Raw genomic sequence first — 19268 nt, 5'->3', positions numbered from 1 at the left:
ACTAGCCATAATATATGGCATGGAATTCATAGTTCTGCAGATGCGGAACATCCTCAGGAATAGTCGAAAAGGTACAATATTAATTAAAATATGTGTGATCTACCACTCCCCAATACCACATACTATACTGTTCCATTAACCCCCTACAGAAACTTGAAACTTAATTAGTTAAAAAAACAATCAAAAGTAGATATTAGGTATATCGAAAAATGTAGACATAGTACGCGTATATCAGAATCCCCACAATAAAAACTCAACGCAAGCCACTGTCAACCATACTTCTCAGGCTGGAAATATTGTAAGTAGATTTCCGGCTTCACTTTTGCTTTGAGTTATATTATTTTTTCTTATTGTAGGCAACTCTAATTATTTTAACGCTAGTCTAAAAAACTTAGTTTTCATCATAACATTAAGTGTACATAAATATAATAAAATTATTTTAATATCTAACTGTGACTTAAACTCGTTTTAGTCCCTGGGCGTTGTTTTACTAGAATCGGTAAAGTCCATATTTTAGCACTATTATGGTGTCCATTGTAATTTTATGTTACAAGCAGAATGCTGTACAAAGTTGCTCCATTAAAGTTATTTTATATTCTGTGTTTTACACGGAATATTATGCCATGTCCAATGCAACATTGTCAATAAGTATGAAACATTAAACTGTTCTGCAAATAACTAACTAGAACAATAATGGGACTCGCTTGTTATCGTGTTGCCCACCCACAATATAATCCGTTTGTAAGTGCGAACTCGTATTTAAGAACATTTTATCGCATGTATTACTTACGTAACTACTCAGGTAGGTACTAGAATTGGCGCCTAAAAATAAACTTAAATTATCACTCCATAAGATACAATCGATTCTAAAATAATAAGCATTCGAAATGGTGTTAACCTCACTCACACATAACTTATTGAATTGTGTTTATTATCGGATTTGATTCAAAACTGTATGGATTTTATTAAGGGGTTCTCTCATTCAATAACATAATATTACAAAATATACTTAGGTATTTTTATATTCGTCTCTTCTCTCTACACCAGCCGTATCAGATCGCCAATGCCTTAAATATTGAGCCACTTACGGAAGTTACATAGCCAAGACAGTACGGTATGGATTAATAATAATTAATCTCACCTTATCTCCACCCGCTATGTATAATAATGTTATGTAATTTATGCATAGTCGCTGTCTGTGGCACAACGAACGTGTAAGAATTAATTAATTTCAAAGCCTCACTTCCGTGCCACGAAACATAACTTCGCGGGACCGATGAGTCAACTTTTCACCGTTATACATCAGCCTTGGATAGCCGATAAGAAACAGTAAACCTACGTAACCAGAAACATCCCTGTTAGAAACGAACAAAGACTCAAATCTGCATCCATTGGATTCTGGCCAATATGCTTTACTTATTAAGCCACCAGCGTTCTACCTAATTAAGTCGAATTAAATATTAACCATGCGTCTGAAATACTTTGTTAATATTGGTTACCAGCTTTTGTCGTTTGAATCAAGGTATGTACCTGTACTACTTACTCATAATAGTTACTTAGCTTGATTCACAGTCGTAGCATAGAGTAAACCTTTAGAATGAAACATTGTTGAAACACTTAAAATGTTTGTTACGAATCATTTTCGAGTGGCGACCAAAATCCATACATAGGTACCAGATTATACATTTTATTAAGTAGGTTTACTATATTTAACTAAATTGTTACAACCAGAATTGCATCTTCTTTGTCAGAACCCCATGACTGAGAAACATAACCTGAATGATTTGGCCGTCTGACGACCTTTTCCATGGGTGAATGCCATCACTGTCGGCAATCAGTGGCACCCAGGATCTGTGTCATTAGAAGACACTCGTGGAAGTCTTGATTTTATCTGTAGCATATCTGGAGCATACCAACACAACCGTCTACATATTATATTGCATCATCAAACATGTTCCTTCAACTTAACTATACCATGACAATATCGTTTCAATTTTGGCGCAATATGGTTTATCCATACACAGTGTTAAAAGCTCTCTATAGATATGAAATGAAATAAATGCAAACTAAAGCTGTTTTCGTTGCGGAAACTTTGAGGATGTCTCGCGATGCACTCAATGAATGAAACATACAATACCAGAGCATTTAAGTGTACCTTCATTGCTGACTAGATGAGTATACTATTTTAAGGTTTTTGGTGCTGAAAACGACATTAAAGTAGGGCATTTATTCGATAAATTAACGGCAATGATTGATATCTGATATTACGTATAGGTATCTGCTTAGTTTGGAAGCTTTCCATGGCTACAAATTATTGTATAATAACATGTAGGTAGTTTGTTCTAATTTTATATCCACTGTTTTAAAGATATTTTTACACCCCATAAACATAAACTGTTTTTTTCGTAATCATGTTGTTTTAGTGACTTCCTCTTAATTTGTGCAAAGATCGATTAACAATATTTTATACATCTTCAAACATATACCTACTACGATTAATATATTAATATTTCCTGAAACGTTATGTAAAATTAATTGACCCATTTTTGAACAGAGAAGATATTAGAATATTTAATTATTGTTTATGGCATGTTTATGTATTCGTAATAATGCATACAATATAATTTTATCTTTATAAATAGATGTAAGATTGTATATTATTTTGTATTAGTTATGATCAAAGTGGAGAAAATCGGTACTGATTACTATTAAATTATGTGAAAGTAATACTTACTAAGTACATATTTTTTTAAATTGTAATTAGTACAAAATGTCTTTCCACTAAGAATTGACTGTTAATATAATAATTAAAGTGATTATTCCGTGGAATTTATTTTAGAGTAATATACTTCTGAAGAAATTATAAAACCAGTGACTAACTACTATTTGAAAACATCCGGTAGTGTATGTCGGAATAAAAAGACGCTGACTAAAGAGTGCAATATGCATTGCTCAGAATGCACTTATCTCAATCGCCTTTGTTTTAATGGTTCAATGGATCCACTATACTGTTTTATTTTATATGCAATGGAAGCTTATGAGAACATCGATATAAATACATTGTAGTATGGCAAATCCATACAAACGTAGCACCGCTATTTGTTTATTGAAATTTTGGTTTTTTAATAGGTTAAAAAACAACCAAAAAATTGTTTAAACCTATTCTGAGATGAAAATTTTACAAATTAATTCAATGACCGAAGACATCTTTTAGCATAAAATACCTAAACTTATTTATTTCCGAAAATACATAATTTTCAAAAATCTCAGAAACATACATTTATGAGAAAAGATCCTTGAAAAAAAAAGTTGGATTCGAGCTCTCATTTTTCACTGTCGCAGTCAGTGCTCTTGTAATATATAATAAATAAATAAATGAATGAGTGTACTAATGATTCATACGAATTATTGATAAAAACTATGTCTATTTACTATTAATCACGGTGAAAGATCTGCAGCCCTATGTTGTAATTTGTGACATGAAGTCACCCGACGACATGACGTAATTGTAACGTAAGCTCAATACACGCATCGAGGCGATCCGCCCAATGCACACGGCTCACCATAGATATTATTATGCTGAAACACCTATTTGTGTATGGGGACAATGAATAACGCCAGTATTAGAGTAACGTTAATTTCTCGAATGCTATTGACTCGCTCCGGTAGTACGTCACAATGATGTCATATGACGTCATGTCGCCGGGCGACTTCAACTCGCAAGTTACAACATAAGGCCCCTGAGGTCGAATCCCACTTGGTCAACTATTTTCTAAGTTCTTTTTACAGATCTGTTTCTGAGGTTTTTCAAAACTGTGCCTTTTCAATAACTAGGAATCGCATAATCTTAAAATTATGTGTGAATTTAATAATATATCCATTCAGTATTGATTTACATAAATCTTATTGACATCTGGGAAAAAAGTTTTTTTGTAAAATTATTTACATAATATATCGACAGCGATAGAATAAAATCATGTTTGCACGCGAAAAATAAATTTATTATAAAATAAGATGCACAATAATTTCAACTGAGTATACGTATATACGTACATTACTTATATTTCTTACAGAATATTTGTTATGATTGTATGACTTATTTGATACTTTAGACGAGTCTGTTCTTCGCAGACTTCAGGAGGGGGAATCTATCACCACTGCAGAGTCCTCTGAAGTCATCAAGACCCAAGTCATATAGTGCGATACCTCCGAGACCCTTAGCCCTGAAAAATAGAAATTGAATACCATTAGCATTGCACCTAGTGCCCAGGTACCATGTGAAGGTCAAATAATATGAACAATTTGAACTAAGACTGAATAATCTTTGTAATATAAGAATAATATTTTTATAACCACGGACATCTGATGTAGGTACCGATAATTTATTTCCACAATTAACACGACGACATTTACAATATTAACTCTTTTGTGGTAATACTATTTTTATGCGGTTCTGAAATGTTACTTTCTAATATGAGAAAAGAAACGGAGTCATAATATGTAATATATTATTGATATCTCCCATAAAGTCATCAAATAATTCAGGCTTAGTTTATATTTCTCAAGAAACAAGCCCTTAAAAAGGACTATGCAATTACCAAAGATATTGAAAAAACTTTCTTTTATAGAGCTATGAAAAGCAAATTTTGTTATATTTTTTAATATTTTTGAATACATTTAAATCACATAGGTATATATTACATAACTTCAACCAATAATTACACTACTATGTTTCTTTAATAGTATCTATGTAAGTAGTTAATTGTTAGCTATACCTAAGTTATAAGTTATAACCAACAAAAATTGTAATTAACGCAATATTGATCTCGTTCATTATCAAATAAATAAATGTTTCAAAGATATGATAGTACGTAGTCGAATTGGCGTCATTTTTATAAATATAATATATAATACCTACAATAATATGATGACCTATTAATTAAATCATAATCTGGAGTAATCGGTCAGTATTATATCATTTTCTTTTTTTCTTTTAGGAAATAAAAACTAAGTTATATTATAAAAAGGGGGTTATACTACATTTATACAGTTTTGGGACTAAAAGTAAGATAACATTTTATATATTTATTATTTCATTTCACATTTGTGTTTTTTTTTTTAAATCTATACCAACACAATCTGAAGGAATCTAAATGACTATTAAAATAATTGGTTGTTAGCCATTTGTTCAACGCAGATTAAAGTTATCTTGATATTACATTGACAAAATAAATTTTACCTATTTAAAATTATACGAAATTTATGAAATTCAAATCGCAGTCGAGGTTTCACCATTATGCATCTTCGGGTTATGTGTACACTATTTATGCGACTGACTAAAATAAATATTAATAATTATACTTACTTGACGTAAGCAGCTTTATCTCCTGTAGTATCCGGATCTTCGTATGCTATCCACATGCCACCTTCATCGTGCGCATCTGGTATGCGGTATGCAGAGATTCCTGTAAAATGAGAAAATAAAAATGAGACAATATCTCCGACATTTTTAAAAAGTAAGGACAGATACGTCAAACGAAGTATTGTTGTTCTCATTATGAAAAGAGAAAAATTCTACTGATTCTCATCCAATAATAGAAACAAAAAGTTGTTTTATAAGTAAGTGATGATGAGGATGTATGGCTCTATAAATTATATAAATCATAACCATTTACGTAATTATATGTCGGAATTCACAAATTAATGTAATTTTTATTAGGGGTTGAGTAATTTTAATTGTACCTATATTTTTTTCAAGAATTAAAAAAAATAATACATATAAATTGGGTAGGTAATATTACCGTATTTCTTGGTGGGATCGGTAACCTTTCTGAAATAGGTACTGAGTCCCTTTTCATTTTTGGGGATGGCCAGTTTCGTGCAAACTTCGGGGAAGCTCAATAAGCCTTCTTCTTTGGTGTAAGGTCCTGAAAATGTAATAATACAATTATTATATTTCTCATTAACTTAAAGTTTAAGTAATTTTCATCCAACAACAGATATGTGAATATAGTTTGTATTGAAATGTAACGTAAGTTCAACCAAAAGGTATGTAGGTATTAAAAGTTAACTTCATGCTCTTCCGTTCGTACCTTCTGGAGCAGGGCCATCGGCTATCATTGGGGGAATTCCAGAATTTCCACTATCAGAAATCATTTTCCAGGTTCTTGCATGAGTTGCGATTCCCAAAACAAGTTTTTGTCCGGGTGCGTCGTTTTTCAACCTGAAAGTGAATAATGCCAATGTAATCTCCAACGCCTTTTAATACAATTCGTACATTATTTAATTTCAACATCTATTTGCTGATCACAGAATCACCGTTGTACTAACAAGAACAAGTCGAGTTTATTTCACTAAATTTAATTTTAATTAAATATAACATAACTATACGGAGACAACTAAATGGGGTGCTCAAGAACCGTGTCTGGTGATTTGCACAAGTTTTAGGAAGGATGGTTGGCCAAAACTAACAAGCCATTTAGTTTAAAAAAAAAAATAGATAATGGGATCAATACTTCGGCAAAGCGGTTATTTATATTATATTATATAAATTATTAATAAACTATTTTTTTTATTCAAAGAACAATTCTTAACATTTAATAATGTAACATTATTTTATTGAATATACACACAGTCGAACCCATGTATGTGCCTGACCACTAGGCTATACGTGTCTTATCTAATTGCGACGAAGTTAACTAATCATGTTTACAATATTAGAGCTTTCTAACTTACGTTACGTATTGGCAATCGGCTTTTGCATTTTAAATCAAAAATATTCACAAATTGGTATCGGGATCACTCCAAATTTTGTACTTGCACTTGTTAATAATTTAATAAACTATTTTTTTTATTCAACGAATAATTCACAAAGGCGCGAATTTCGTGGGGCGCAGGTATGAATCCTGCTAGGTGTATGACAGATAAAATGATAGAAAATATTTCATACTAATTACCGTGTGTCTTAATATTTCCAGTATTTTAATATGATTTTCTTTAACAAGTCGTGCAGTACATTTAGATTTCAGAATAACTTAGGAAAGCTTTTTACCAGGCTTACTACTAATCAATCATTGTACTCGCTACTCGCACTAATACAGACACGTGTAAACAAGCCGAATACTAATGATTATTACTAATTCGGCTAGTTTTCACATGGCGGTATTGGTGCAAGTAGTGAGTATTAATGATTAGCACTAAACCCGTATAAACAAGCCTCAAAATTATATAGTACGTATTCAAGTAAATATTATTAAATGTGTATTACGAAAATATTCATTTTTCTAATTTAATCTAAGCAGAATATCATTATTTTAAAAATATGTTTCGTTTCTTAAATAGATATTCGGCAAAGAGCTGATCGATTAAAATTCCATTAAGATATTGCTTTGCTACCATTTGTGAATCGGCGAATGGTTTCGGTCAATTTTCCTTCGTACATATTAGATGCTTATTCTGACAAGATCTCGATGATTTAGTCACGTAATATGGGTGACTTCTAAGTGACGTATATGTCATGGCGGCAACGCGTGTTTAAATAATGTATTGGCTCTCTTTTTAGATATTTTTAGATTTCCTTCTTCGCAAAAAACCAAAAGTTTACTAATAGTAATTCTATCATCACTCCTGATCGTTTTAGTAATATTTTTGTTATCAAATGTAAACCGATAGATCCGTACACCAGAGAAACGGGAAATAAAATTATAAATTAGGGAGCGTTCTTCATTATTTTGGAAACGGAAGTGCGATTAACTGTACAGGAGGGGCTTGTTAATTCACAGTTTTAACACGTGGACAAGAAGTTCTTATTCGACAATAGGTAAGCATGTTGGCGGAACAAAAAATGTTCAGTATATTATTTAATGAATAAGTATAATATCTTCCTTGTACCTATCAGCATAATTTTATAAGCTTTTATTGCTATTTGAGAAATAAACGATTAGATATAATGTGATTTAATTATTAGATCATTGCGCTTACCACCATCCAACCAGATAATTGATATTTAATTCTGGGTCCCTGTCAAGCAACTCATAAATTGAAGCAGGATAATCAGCTTGCTTGGGGTTACGCTCAGGAGTATAATAGTCGAATCCATCAAGGATCACGAAATCCAAATTATTTATTATAGATTGGGCGTCGAAATAAACTGGAACAATTAAAATGTTCAAAAGCATATTATTACAACAAAAATAGACTAATTAATTAAAAATAACTGTTATATTTTATTATATAAGTTTCGTGTATTTTTTTTCTACGTAAGACTATTTTTAAAAAATACTCATGTATTCTGAATAAAAACAAGTAATAACCGTCATTGTAATTTATTAAGGTCGGATCTAAAACAAAATCATGTAATATTATAAACTATATTCGGAAAGTTTTATGAACAGATTTTATGCTTATTAAAACTTATTTTTTTAATACGACCTATGTACTAAAGCAAGTGATATTGAGATGCTAAAATTTCCAATTTCCAAGAGGCAATAACCCGGTTGCTCATTAAATACCGTTTCGACTGGTCATAGATCAAAATCGGGCGCATTGTTGCAACTGTTTTTGATGCGCACAAGTAAGTGTGGACACGCCAGGACAGTGAAAGCCTTGAAAGATTGATTAAATTTAATATGCTACTTACGAGTGCTATTGACGTTTGGTAATACAGAGACAGTCAACAAAAGGTTGTCGGGACGAATAGCGGTCTTCAGTTCTTGAACAAGGTTGGAGAATCCTAATTTGTGCTTCTCTGACTTCTTATCGACGACACTATCACCGGTGAACACTTTTTTGAATCCATGCCATGCTGACCCTAAATGGTTGATTACTTATTATTCTTTCTAGTTTTAAAACATTAGTTTGTCGTAAAAAAAAAACAATAGATCATTTATTATTTGGATCAAATTTATGAAGAAAGGCATAAAATCTAAATAATTACATTATATAGCGTTATTTAAAGATACTTATTCATTTATTGATTGAAATAAAAAAAAATAGTTATGTAAGTACATTCCGCACAATGTAATATTAATGTTCAGGACTCCGCTTTCGCCTACTTCTGAGGTATCGCGTTCTCAACTATTTTATTTTAATTAATATAAGTAATATATTTCCACCAAGAATGTACAGTTGTCGACGCCATTTCAATAACTATCATTTAAATAATCATTTTGTGTGGATACCTACTGTATTTTTTAGCTAACACAACAAAATTGTATTATTTATACTATAAAAGCAATGTTATGAATAAGGACTTGCGCCCACTACGACATTTAGTTGCTACAACATCTAGCAAGGTTGTAGAGGGCGCGAGTTCTAACTGAGAAACATTTACCATCTTGCGAAAAATATTTTAATATCTTTGATAAGATTATAATACCATTTTTATATTGATATTTTATTATTTATGAACAATAGGAAATAAAATCGAGACTGTTGACGACTTCAGATCATAAAAATATATATGTAAAATTATTGAACAGCGGTACATTTAGCCATTAGAGATATTACGATTACTGCCATTTTGCTGTTAAAATATTGAGGCATCCATCATCGTAGATGATAATATGACAAATTTGTATTTGTAATCTATTATATACTATGAAACTCAAAGTTTGTCAGTGTTATAGCCAGAACTGAACATAATATGTCCACACTTGAACGCGTTCATCTTCAACTTCGCTTCATCATTCAAAGCCACACAGAGTGGTTTAATGCAAGCCTTTAATTTAATGTGTTAAATGCAATCCTTTAACCGTCTACACCTGTGCGTCAAATAGTTTTCAAATTTTCACAGGGGGCAGTGTTGCTATCTTTTTCAATGCTGATTATATTACAAACTTTACAGAATTTCTGAAAAAAAAACTATTACATATACACAGAAAAATTTTCGTTTTGAATTTATCAAGAGTATTTTGCTTTTTTGGCATACAATTATAATATAATTTACACATTATACACTCTGCTCGGAATCATTCCGTTGGCAACACTGTGAAATTGAAAAAACTCACCTCGTGAAATTGTATGAAAATTGAACAGAAATCCATTCCTGCGGGTCTATTGTATACATAAGACTGCTTTCGGTCCGCTACGGCAGCTAAATAGGGTAGAAAAGTATCGAATAATTAACACTTCTTGTAACAATTACAATAATTTAGCTATAATTGTTACAATAAGTGGTATATTTTAACAGCACCTCTCTTGGATGTGATAAATTTTAGAGCGAAATAGACAGTTTTGATAGTTCAGACGGTTAACTTATTGTATTTGGTACAATAAGTGTTAATAATTCAATACTTTCCTACACTATTTAGCTGCCGTAGCGGACCGAAAGCAGTCTTGTGTATAGAATAGACCTGCTGGTAGAACTATGTACGTGGCTTAGCACTGAAAACGGCGACCTTGAATTGTTTTGAGGCAACCTTATACGCACGTACTCGTGTGTGATGCGATGCATTTGTTTAGCGTAATTAGTGTAGCTACAGTGTCGGTAAAGTAAAGGGTCGGAAACAGCAACTTCTAGGATGCTGAAATTTTTACTGAAGATTCCTCGATCACAACCTCTATTCAATCGGCATTTTGGTGTACTTGATCTATACACGTATCATATTGTATCGTAATTCACACTTTGACATAAGCAAATTTTAATTGCTAGACAATTTCCAAAAAACTATGTTCTTATATTTGTTTCATCGCTTATCTCTTATTTACTTTATTTACTGTAGGTATTTATGTTTAAGAACCAACAATTGCAGTAGGTAGTAGAATGCAAGTTCTCATTTATATTAATATGCACCGACTCGTCTTTCAATCGCACATGAAGTTCAACAAAATATTAAATGTATATACGCAACTAATTAGAGAACTTGTTTCTGACTAATATGGCATTTTTTTCAAAATCCATTTACTTAAGCCACATACGCATAGAAGTATAGTTTTTAAAATTTGATTCAAAGCATTGTTTGTGTCATTTACATTAATAATAAAAATATATTCTTACCAAGACTTCCACGGATCTTAATTGGCTTGATCTTGGGGAATTCCCAAGCTAGGTCGATTCCATCAAAACCATAGTTTTTTAAAAGGACGATAGCAGAGTTGATGAAAGCGAGCCTCGCTTCCGGAGTCTCCACCTAATGATGACATTCAATTTTGTTTACCAATAAACTGTGAGATATTCTGAAGTATACCTATTTAACTGCCAGAATTAAGTATCTCTTCTAACTTCCGACAATATATATTGAACTACCCACAACTTAATCTACTACTAAATTATAAATCACTTAGGTATATCAAATAAAGACCGAATAATTCAACAACATTATTTACATGAATATAGGCATGATTTCAATTCAATGTAAACAGGAAAGACTTTTTTACGCGATGCATTAAATAATGTAATGTTTTGTATATTTATTTTTTGAACATAATATGAACAATATCATATATTCTGCTGTAGGTATACAGTATACATACTTAAAAATATTATATGACAGATCGTCCCACAATTTATTAGATTCCAATTGAATCTAAATTCATTTCCTGACCTTTTCCGACTTTTCGTATATATATCTAGCGTGCTATCGTGACAAAATCAATTCACATCACTCACCAACTTAGTGTACTTTTCAGTGGATTCGGTGTCAGCATCACCGCCTACTGACAAGAGGACCTTAAGGTTAGGGAAGTTCCTCTTAAGCTGCGTGATGACTCTGTAATTTCCATGACCTTGATCAAGGTCGAGGTTAGGGTTGAGTGACGTCAGTTTGTGAGTGCCGGCGGCAACGCCAGCGTAGCCGTAGACGAGATGAGTGCAATATTGCAGAGCAGGTTCGAGATCTGACGGCAGCATCTTTGCCTGGGCTAGAAAATAAAAATAAGTCATTTTATTTCTCTATTGTTTTCAATTTAGTATTTACCAGATTGAAAAAATAACTATTTAATATATCTTATTATATAGTCCCTTTTCAAATATTACGTGGGTAATCTGATAGTAACCCAACGTTTATACGAGTAGGTATATAATTGTTATAACACAACGTGACTCGGTGATTATCAAACGAAGCGCCTAGTTTCAAAACCACCTCATACGATTTTACGTAGTTTTGAGAAAACTGAGAAATAATCATATCTATTAAACCTGTAAATTTTATGTATTTATTTGATTCATACATTCTACAGGGTACTTTTTTAATACCGTTTACTCACTTTTAGCAATTTTCACTCAGAGAATAAATTAAAAATCAAATGATTTTCATTTTAGGGGACTTTGAAACTTATTTATCATTTTATCATTTTAGGGGGTTCTGAAACTTACATTTTATAGCAATGCGGGAAGAAATTGCCAAAGACGTCTCGTGGTTATTTTTATTGGAGAAAAAACAAATGTGGTTGGTAAAAGTTAAAAATAGATTTACTAAAATTACCAATAAAAATTATATTTACAACATAAAATTTATTGAATATACATAATTTAAAAACACCTCGGATATATACCCACCAGAAAAGACATTTTTTTGAAGAAAAAAAAATATCCGCTAGGACTCGAAGCTGTAACCACTGGACTCGCGTCAGCGCGATTGGCTTATTTATCTATTTCAGGGGTATTTGAGAAGCACACCCGACTATTTTAACGGGTTTTGAAATTTACGTATGTACCAATGTACCAATGTACCTACCTACCAACCTATCGTATCTCAGAATTTCCTGGATAGGTAGGAACGAACGAGGTATACATAAATTATTTTAATATCCGATATGTAAAAATAATACACGCCCACAAACACGCCCTAAAACCTGCTGGATAGACGAACTCATAAACTTCTGTGGATTTACGTGACAGCAAATAACCAGGCACCGAAAAGAGTGGATCCCAGTCGATGATGATATAAAAATAATCATCCAAATAACGATGTTAGTATAATATAGAATAAAAGAACCATATTATTATGAGAATGCCGTACATGTAATTTTAGAATTATTTGCAGTTGCCACATAATTTTGTTCATGTCCAGTGGTTGTCAACCTTTTACACCTGCGGACCACTAAAAATATGATAAACTTTTTGCAGACCGCCAACGCAGAAATACTAAAAATAATTTATATATTAACGTACATAACTTCAATATATGTATTTTAAAAACAGAAACACAACACACAAATACTTATAGGTGCACGGGTTTCGAAGATTTTATGAAACTTTTTAGCATAGGCATTTTGGCGCCAAAAATTCGTACACCATCAAAAAATTTCTACGGGCCACCGGTTGATAAACACTGATGTAAACAACTTGTAAACTTGCTCTTCATTGAAGACAATTTGCAGGTTCATATTGCTACAGACACAAATTACTTGTTCATTGTTTTACGTGAACAGAATTTTCAATAGATTCTTAGTATTTTTTTTAATCATCAGTCTGGTTAACAATAATTACGGATATATTTTTAGCAAGGTCTTGACCTTATAAACTTGTTGATTTTATATCTTGCACTTCTCGCTAATTCTAGTACTTATTGAATTTTTATGTGATTAAATGAGTATATTTTTAATTACTAAATTAAGAATATTTTTCCTATTTTTATTTAATTTAAATCGTTAAAATTAATTGAAAACTATCAAGAAATATTTTCTATGGAAGTACCAACATTATTTATTACGAGTATGTTTCTATGTGTGTGTATGTGGTCAAAACTATTAAAAAAAATCCTTACGTAAGATAATATTATTCATAAAAATAATATAAACATTAAATGTCAATCAATGTTGTTTGAGCTTATTACAAGTGTATTTTTAATATGAAATAACTATCGGCATATTTAAATAACTACGAAAGTATTCTTTTTAGCACAGTTTGTATGACACAATAACGTGTGTGTATAGTTGATAATCGCTAAGGCCGTGACCTATAACGTTAGAGAAATACAATTTACTGATATTCTCATTTCTGACCTTATAAGTCAAGTGAAGCTATTCTATACACAAGGCGGCTATCGGCGGTAGTTTATCATATTTATGTATTGAGGCGGTTAATTATTCGGTTAATTGAATATAAAAGTGCTATGTTTTAACAGCCTCTCTCTTGGCCATGTTAACTTTTAGGGCGAGATAGACAGTTTAAACGGTTAACTTACTGTAAGAGTTATAATACCTCAATACATACATATGATAAATACTTCCGATAGCCATCGATAGCCGCCTTGTGTTTAGAATAGACCCCATGATATGTTATGTAATACTAACAACTCAATGGTTTTTTTTTTGTTTTCAGTCATATGCACCAAAATATGGGGTAATTTCGTTTACATTATCGCCATTCGATTAACATGTAGGTAGAATGGTGTCTCTCTTCTTCTCTTGTAGATTCTCCTAGCAGTGTAGGTGACTCATTGAGGTATAGGTATCGTTAATTTTAAGTGACACCGTTCCGAAGTGATTTCGTCGTGGCAGCAATGCCGCAAAAATCTGTCCTTCCTCTACTTACGAGATTACGATTTTATTGCAAACATAATTTTAATATTTGAAAATAACGGAAAAAATGTTAGGAAAAGCAACCAATTCAAAACTTATACGAGAAAATACAGTGTAAGATTACAATGAGAATGCAGTATTTCAATTTCAATAATTATTTCTATAAATATAGAATATTTTTTAAATCAAAAATAATAAAATATACCAATAATTATCATTTTAATTCTCCCAACAGGGCATTCTAAATTGTCGGTTTCGAATTTCCTGTTAACCGGACGAAATCAATCTTGATATTATGAATTAAAATTAAATAGTGTCGTATAAATGTTATATTAATTATACATTGTGTTTTATTTGAATTAATATAAATCACACAGAAAAGATCCACTAGCTTAAAAGCAATCAACTTATACCGATAAAAATATTATAATAATTCTAGTTCAATAATAAGTATGTGCAATAAGTATTTTATTTAGTTTCTCCTACTATAATAATATATGCGGTCCATATATGAATACGTGTATTAATTAAGGCGCTAAATACCAAAATAATAAAAACTGACATTTTTATAGAAAAATGTTCTACATACCAACGCCAATAACTTCAACTATAGTCTAAGTGCCTCAAGCAAGTCAAAAAAATACAGTAAAATAATTAAACCTATCGACGTTGTAAGTCCGTTGGCGTGTTTTATTTATTATGGTGTAAGTAGCACTGCAGTGGTCAACGGCATTCAATATAAAATAGCTGACGATGGTGTGTTGATACTTGCGAGTTCTTAATACCTAAAATTATAGAAGCTGCCGTCATTGCTTCACACTGTAAAACTACATTTTTCAAAAGGTCTGCTTCATGAAATTTTACTGCAATGACTCGGTATTTTGTAAATACAGGCAATACTACTTTTTGGTACTTAGAGCCTTATTTAATACACGTATTCATATGATGTAGATACATAACATCCACAGAAATAAACGATGAGGTACTCGTATGTACTATAAATAATATTATTACTTTAATATTTTTAGAATATCACAGAACTACCACTGTGCAATAAAATACACTAAGTATACAAATTCACCACTACATTGCCCGCCAATTTTGTTACAAAACCATAAATAGAGAAAATAACAAACTGTGGGTATTTTATTATGCATTTTTTCAACACCATCTCCACAACCAAGTATACGCCACTGAAAAGGCACGTCTACATTATTTTGTATTGTCATGTTGTGTGATTTGTGTACAGTACAAACAAATACAAATGTGGAAGTATTTAAGTGGCTAGATAGTAGATTTACTTAAAAATTACCGAAATACTGCAATAGAAAAAACGTGAATCTTCACTTACTATTTCTGGTGTAAGTTTTGCTGTCATAATAGCAGACAACCTTTGGCGGCATCGTATTAGCCAGAGAGGATGTGAAGGAGATTGCTGAGCTGACAGCCAGCCAGAAGACGAAGAACTTTGCCATGTTTTTGATGAAGATGATGTCTGGCCACTAGGTTTCAGAGTAAATGGCTGGAGACAACAGATTGCATATCACTGAAAACAATTACGAGTGGAACAGAAATGACAAAAGTGTGAGCGACTGACTACACAAACACATGGAATATCATAAATAATTAAATATGTAATCAATCACTAATCACTGTTTTTTATTTTATTTAAAGTAAACAACAATATTATCATTTGATTGACTGGATTATTAAAAACAACCGTAAGTAACCAAACATTTCTCTTAAACGTAACTGAAGCACAAAAATACCATTGATATCAATTTTATCGGCAATGTCGTTTCATACATACATTTACGCAGTGGAAAAACCTCTTATAAAGAGTTAGAGTGATATAAATTGAATGCAAACTCAAGCTATTTTCATTGCGGGTACTTTGAGTATGTCTCGCGACGAACTCAATGAGTGGAACGTACAATAGCTGCTTTTAAATGTAGATTCATGTTTGATGGCATTGACCATAGATGTGCCATTGTAAGCATTATAATACCCAAAAAAACAGGGCCATTAGATACTCCAAAATGTGTAAAAGGTAGATATTCGATATTATTATAAGTAGCTATATATTTGTATAAACTTTATATCACTACTCATTATCGTATTAATTTTCGTACTTCTTTTTTAATTTCATTTTTCATTAATTGAACACTTTTCTGTTTTTTCTATGTTGCAACTACAAGCATTCATGTAAAAAAAAAAGGAAATATTATATCTTAAATATTCTGATTAAAACTTGCTAGATAAGCCTGGATATTAAATGTTTCAGAAACAAATATATTTTACTAGATCTTAACAACTTTCATAGAAAAGTATAATAGTAAGTATAAAAAAATCGTTTTTCAAAAAGCCAATTTTACCAAGCAAGGGTATTGGGTTATGGTTTAAAAGGTGCATACAGACAGCCTGACAGGGTTCATCTGCTTGTCAAGGTTTCACATAGTTACCATGTTAGAATATGCTCATAGAAGCATATATATTTTTTAAATATTACTATACTTACAGTGGATGTGTATTATTCTCGAATTGTGTTGATGTGAGGGAGAGAGATGATCCCGTCTCTTTCTATGATTTTTATCAAATCATTTATTTTTATAGTCTTGATAATAGTTCTACAACAAAAATAGCTCTCGACTGATAAAAGAAGCTGTAGGATTTAATTTATATTGTATAATCAATTTCTAAAATGAAATTCTATCGAGTAATTTTTAACTGAATTAATATATTCTAGCACTTAGCACACCCCTTCTACTTTTTTACTCATCTACTCATCTACATAATTTATAAGACATGTGAAAGAAACTACATAAAAATACTTTCGTTCGTAATTTCGCAACCCAAATAAGTTCCCAGTGAAGGACTATGTCTAAACTTCCGGTGGTATATGACGGAATAAAATATGCTGACTAAATAGTGGAATATGTATTGTTCAGAATGCACTTAGCTCAATCGCCCTTGTTTTAATGGTCCAATCGATCCACTCTACTGGTATGTTTTATAAGCAATGCAAACAAACTTATTCCAACATCGATATAGATACATCAAATCCCTTAATTCAAAAATGTATAGCTATTACTTGGTGTGTACCTCAAATTACTACCTCATACATACGACAGTAAGTATTAGTGTTATCCGTTTACGTTATTAATTTTATGTATACAATCATTATAGATCATTAATGTTAGTATCTACCTACAGTACTGGAACAAGACGTACATACCTATAACATAATGTTATACATGGTTAATACCAAGTGCAAGTGATAAATAAATTGTCTGCTTACAAGTATCGTCAATGACCTAGTATCTAAATGCTGAATTTCTTGAAAAGATTTTATAAAAATAAAAATATAAAACGTGGCAAACTTGGTATTCTGTTAATTACGCACTCATCTGTGACACAGAATTTAATATGTAAGTTTTAGTTATTAATTAACACCAATGATTATTGATAATAGTAAAAAAACATATTTATGATAATTGAAACGAGACCCAGCCCTCAATTATATACATTTAAAGTAAGTTTGTTGAATCGCGTCGACTACGCCGCGATAATTAAGTGCATCTGTACACCTGTCTCACTTTCAGTTAGATTTAATTTTCTTTCTTCACTCCTTCAACGCAGCTTTTAATTTTGGAAATAGTCTGATATTAAAGCTATCTCATTCAGACAAATTGGCAGGATGATTTAATAAATTGTGTAATTGTTTTTAATGCCAAACAATTTCTCATTATCTTGGCGCATTGTCATGATGGATGATTTGCTTGTCAGGCCACAATTCAGATTTTTTCCTTCGAACAGAATCTTCAGTAGCTAATTTTTTCATATAACATTTTACGTTGAGTATTTGTTAAATAAATTCTTAGTAAACTATTCCCCTGTAATATAAGAAATACATTAGGGTGGATTTTGTGTACTTTTTATGGTACGGTGAACCCTAGGATTTCCACTTCATGCTCCAACGTTTAGTATCTTGGATAAACGAAAACACCAAGAAGGTCGCGACGTAAAACCAATTCTGTTAACCCGTAAAAATTTTAGCCACAAACTTCACTAAAGTCTTTCTCATGCGCACTTATTCACTTAAAATTATTGTAACTGTTTCTCGACTAATCTGAAATTCTTCAGTTAACAAACACACAGTTAATCATCTATCGCACCATATCGCATCTGTTTATATTATCACCCGTCATTGTTGTTTTTGGGTACCCGTTCATCTATTCCATCTTCTAGTCCATCTTTGAATCTCTAATGCCACTCGAACACTCAACTAATATACAATTTTCGATATTAATAACGTTTCAGTAGCGCTTTTTTCCGATTGTCACAAATGTTAATACACTCCTCTAAATTTGTGTCGCATATTTTACACTAAAGTAGTGCACAAGCAGATAATATACGTTACCTTCCCAATAGCTAGTTGACAACAGACTATTACGTTGATGTTTACGAATATATTAAGTCAGAACTCACGTGATTTCAATACAATTACATCACGAGTGAATTCGCGGTCATTCTGGGAATTTAAATTGGCTTAGCATAATAATTATTATCCATATATATATATATATATATAATTTAACTTTAATAGTGTCAATTATCAATTCTTATTGAAACGACATTATACTGATTAAAATAAAACAAAGTATATAATTCACACAATTTATGATATAATAATAACCAGGGCCAGTCTAGCTCGCATAATCGGACATTGTCAACTAATAGAAGAGAAGTCTTGATCATTATTAAAATTGCGTAGATTAAGTACCTATCTACTATAGAGCATATGG

The 19268-nt window shown here is 31.5% G+C and overlaps 1 protein-coding gene across 17 annotated transcripts; it reads right to left on the bottom strand.

Moving 5' to 3' along the window:
• Window positions 1-3979: 3979 nt before the first annotated feature.
• Window positions 3980-18911, bottom strand: LOC147068088 (chitinase-like protein EN03). 17 transcript variants are annotated; one of them, XM_085953032.1, is made up of 11 exons: window positions 17762-18911; window positions 16982-17090; window positions 15815-15985; window positions 11609-11859; window positions 10997-11129; window positions 8639-8809; window positions 7981-8149; window positions 6093-6223; window positions 5802-5927; window positions 5366-5465; window positions 3980-4223 (listed from the first exon to the last, which is right to left on the bottom strand). In XM_085953032.1, exons 3-11 carry the CDS (start codon window positions 15936-15938, stop codon window positions 4109-4111), a joined length of 1320 nt encoding a protein of 439 aa, XP_085809158.1. In that variant the 5' UTR covers window positions 15939-15985; window positions 16982-17090; window positions 17762-18911; the 3' UTR covers window positions 3980-4108. The 17 variants fall into 17 exon arrangements, with proteins under 17 accessions (XP_085809158.1, XP_085809164.1, XP_085809163.1 ...); XM_085953038.1 differs by having other exon boundaries at window positions 15815-16009; window positions 17989-18911; XM_085953037.1 differs by having other exon boundaries at window positions 15815-16009; window positions 18060-18911.
• Window positions 18912-19268: the final 357 nt, after the last annotated feature.

This window comes from Rhyacophila brunnea, unplaced genomic scaffold (assembly GCF_057557595.1).
Source record: "Rhyacophila brunnea isolate RB1 unplaced genomic scaffold, BYU_Rbru_1.0 scaffold_3, whole genome shotgun sequence".
NCBI lineage: Eukaryota > Metazoa > Arthropoda > Insecta > Trichoptera > Rhyacophilidae > Rhyacophila > Rhyacophila brunnea.
This window is presented reverse-complemented; position numbering and strand designations above follow the sequence as displayed.

Bases quoted from the DNA above. Each gene is read 5' to 3' on its own strand.
- LOC147068088 (XM_085953032.1), bottom strand. From the start codon at position 15,938: ATGGCAAAGTTCTTCGTCTTCTGGCTGGCTGTCAGCTCAGCAATCTCC. The intron at 8,150-8,638 runs GTAAGTAGCATA...TAATTGTTCCAG, and splicing joins ACCAAACGTCAATAGCACTC to TTTATTTCGACGCCCAATCT. The intron at 6,224-7,980 runs GTAAGCGCAATG...ATTCACTTTCAG, and splicing joins AATTATCTGGTTGGATGGTG to GTTGAAAAACGACGCACCCG.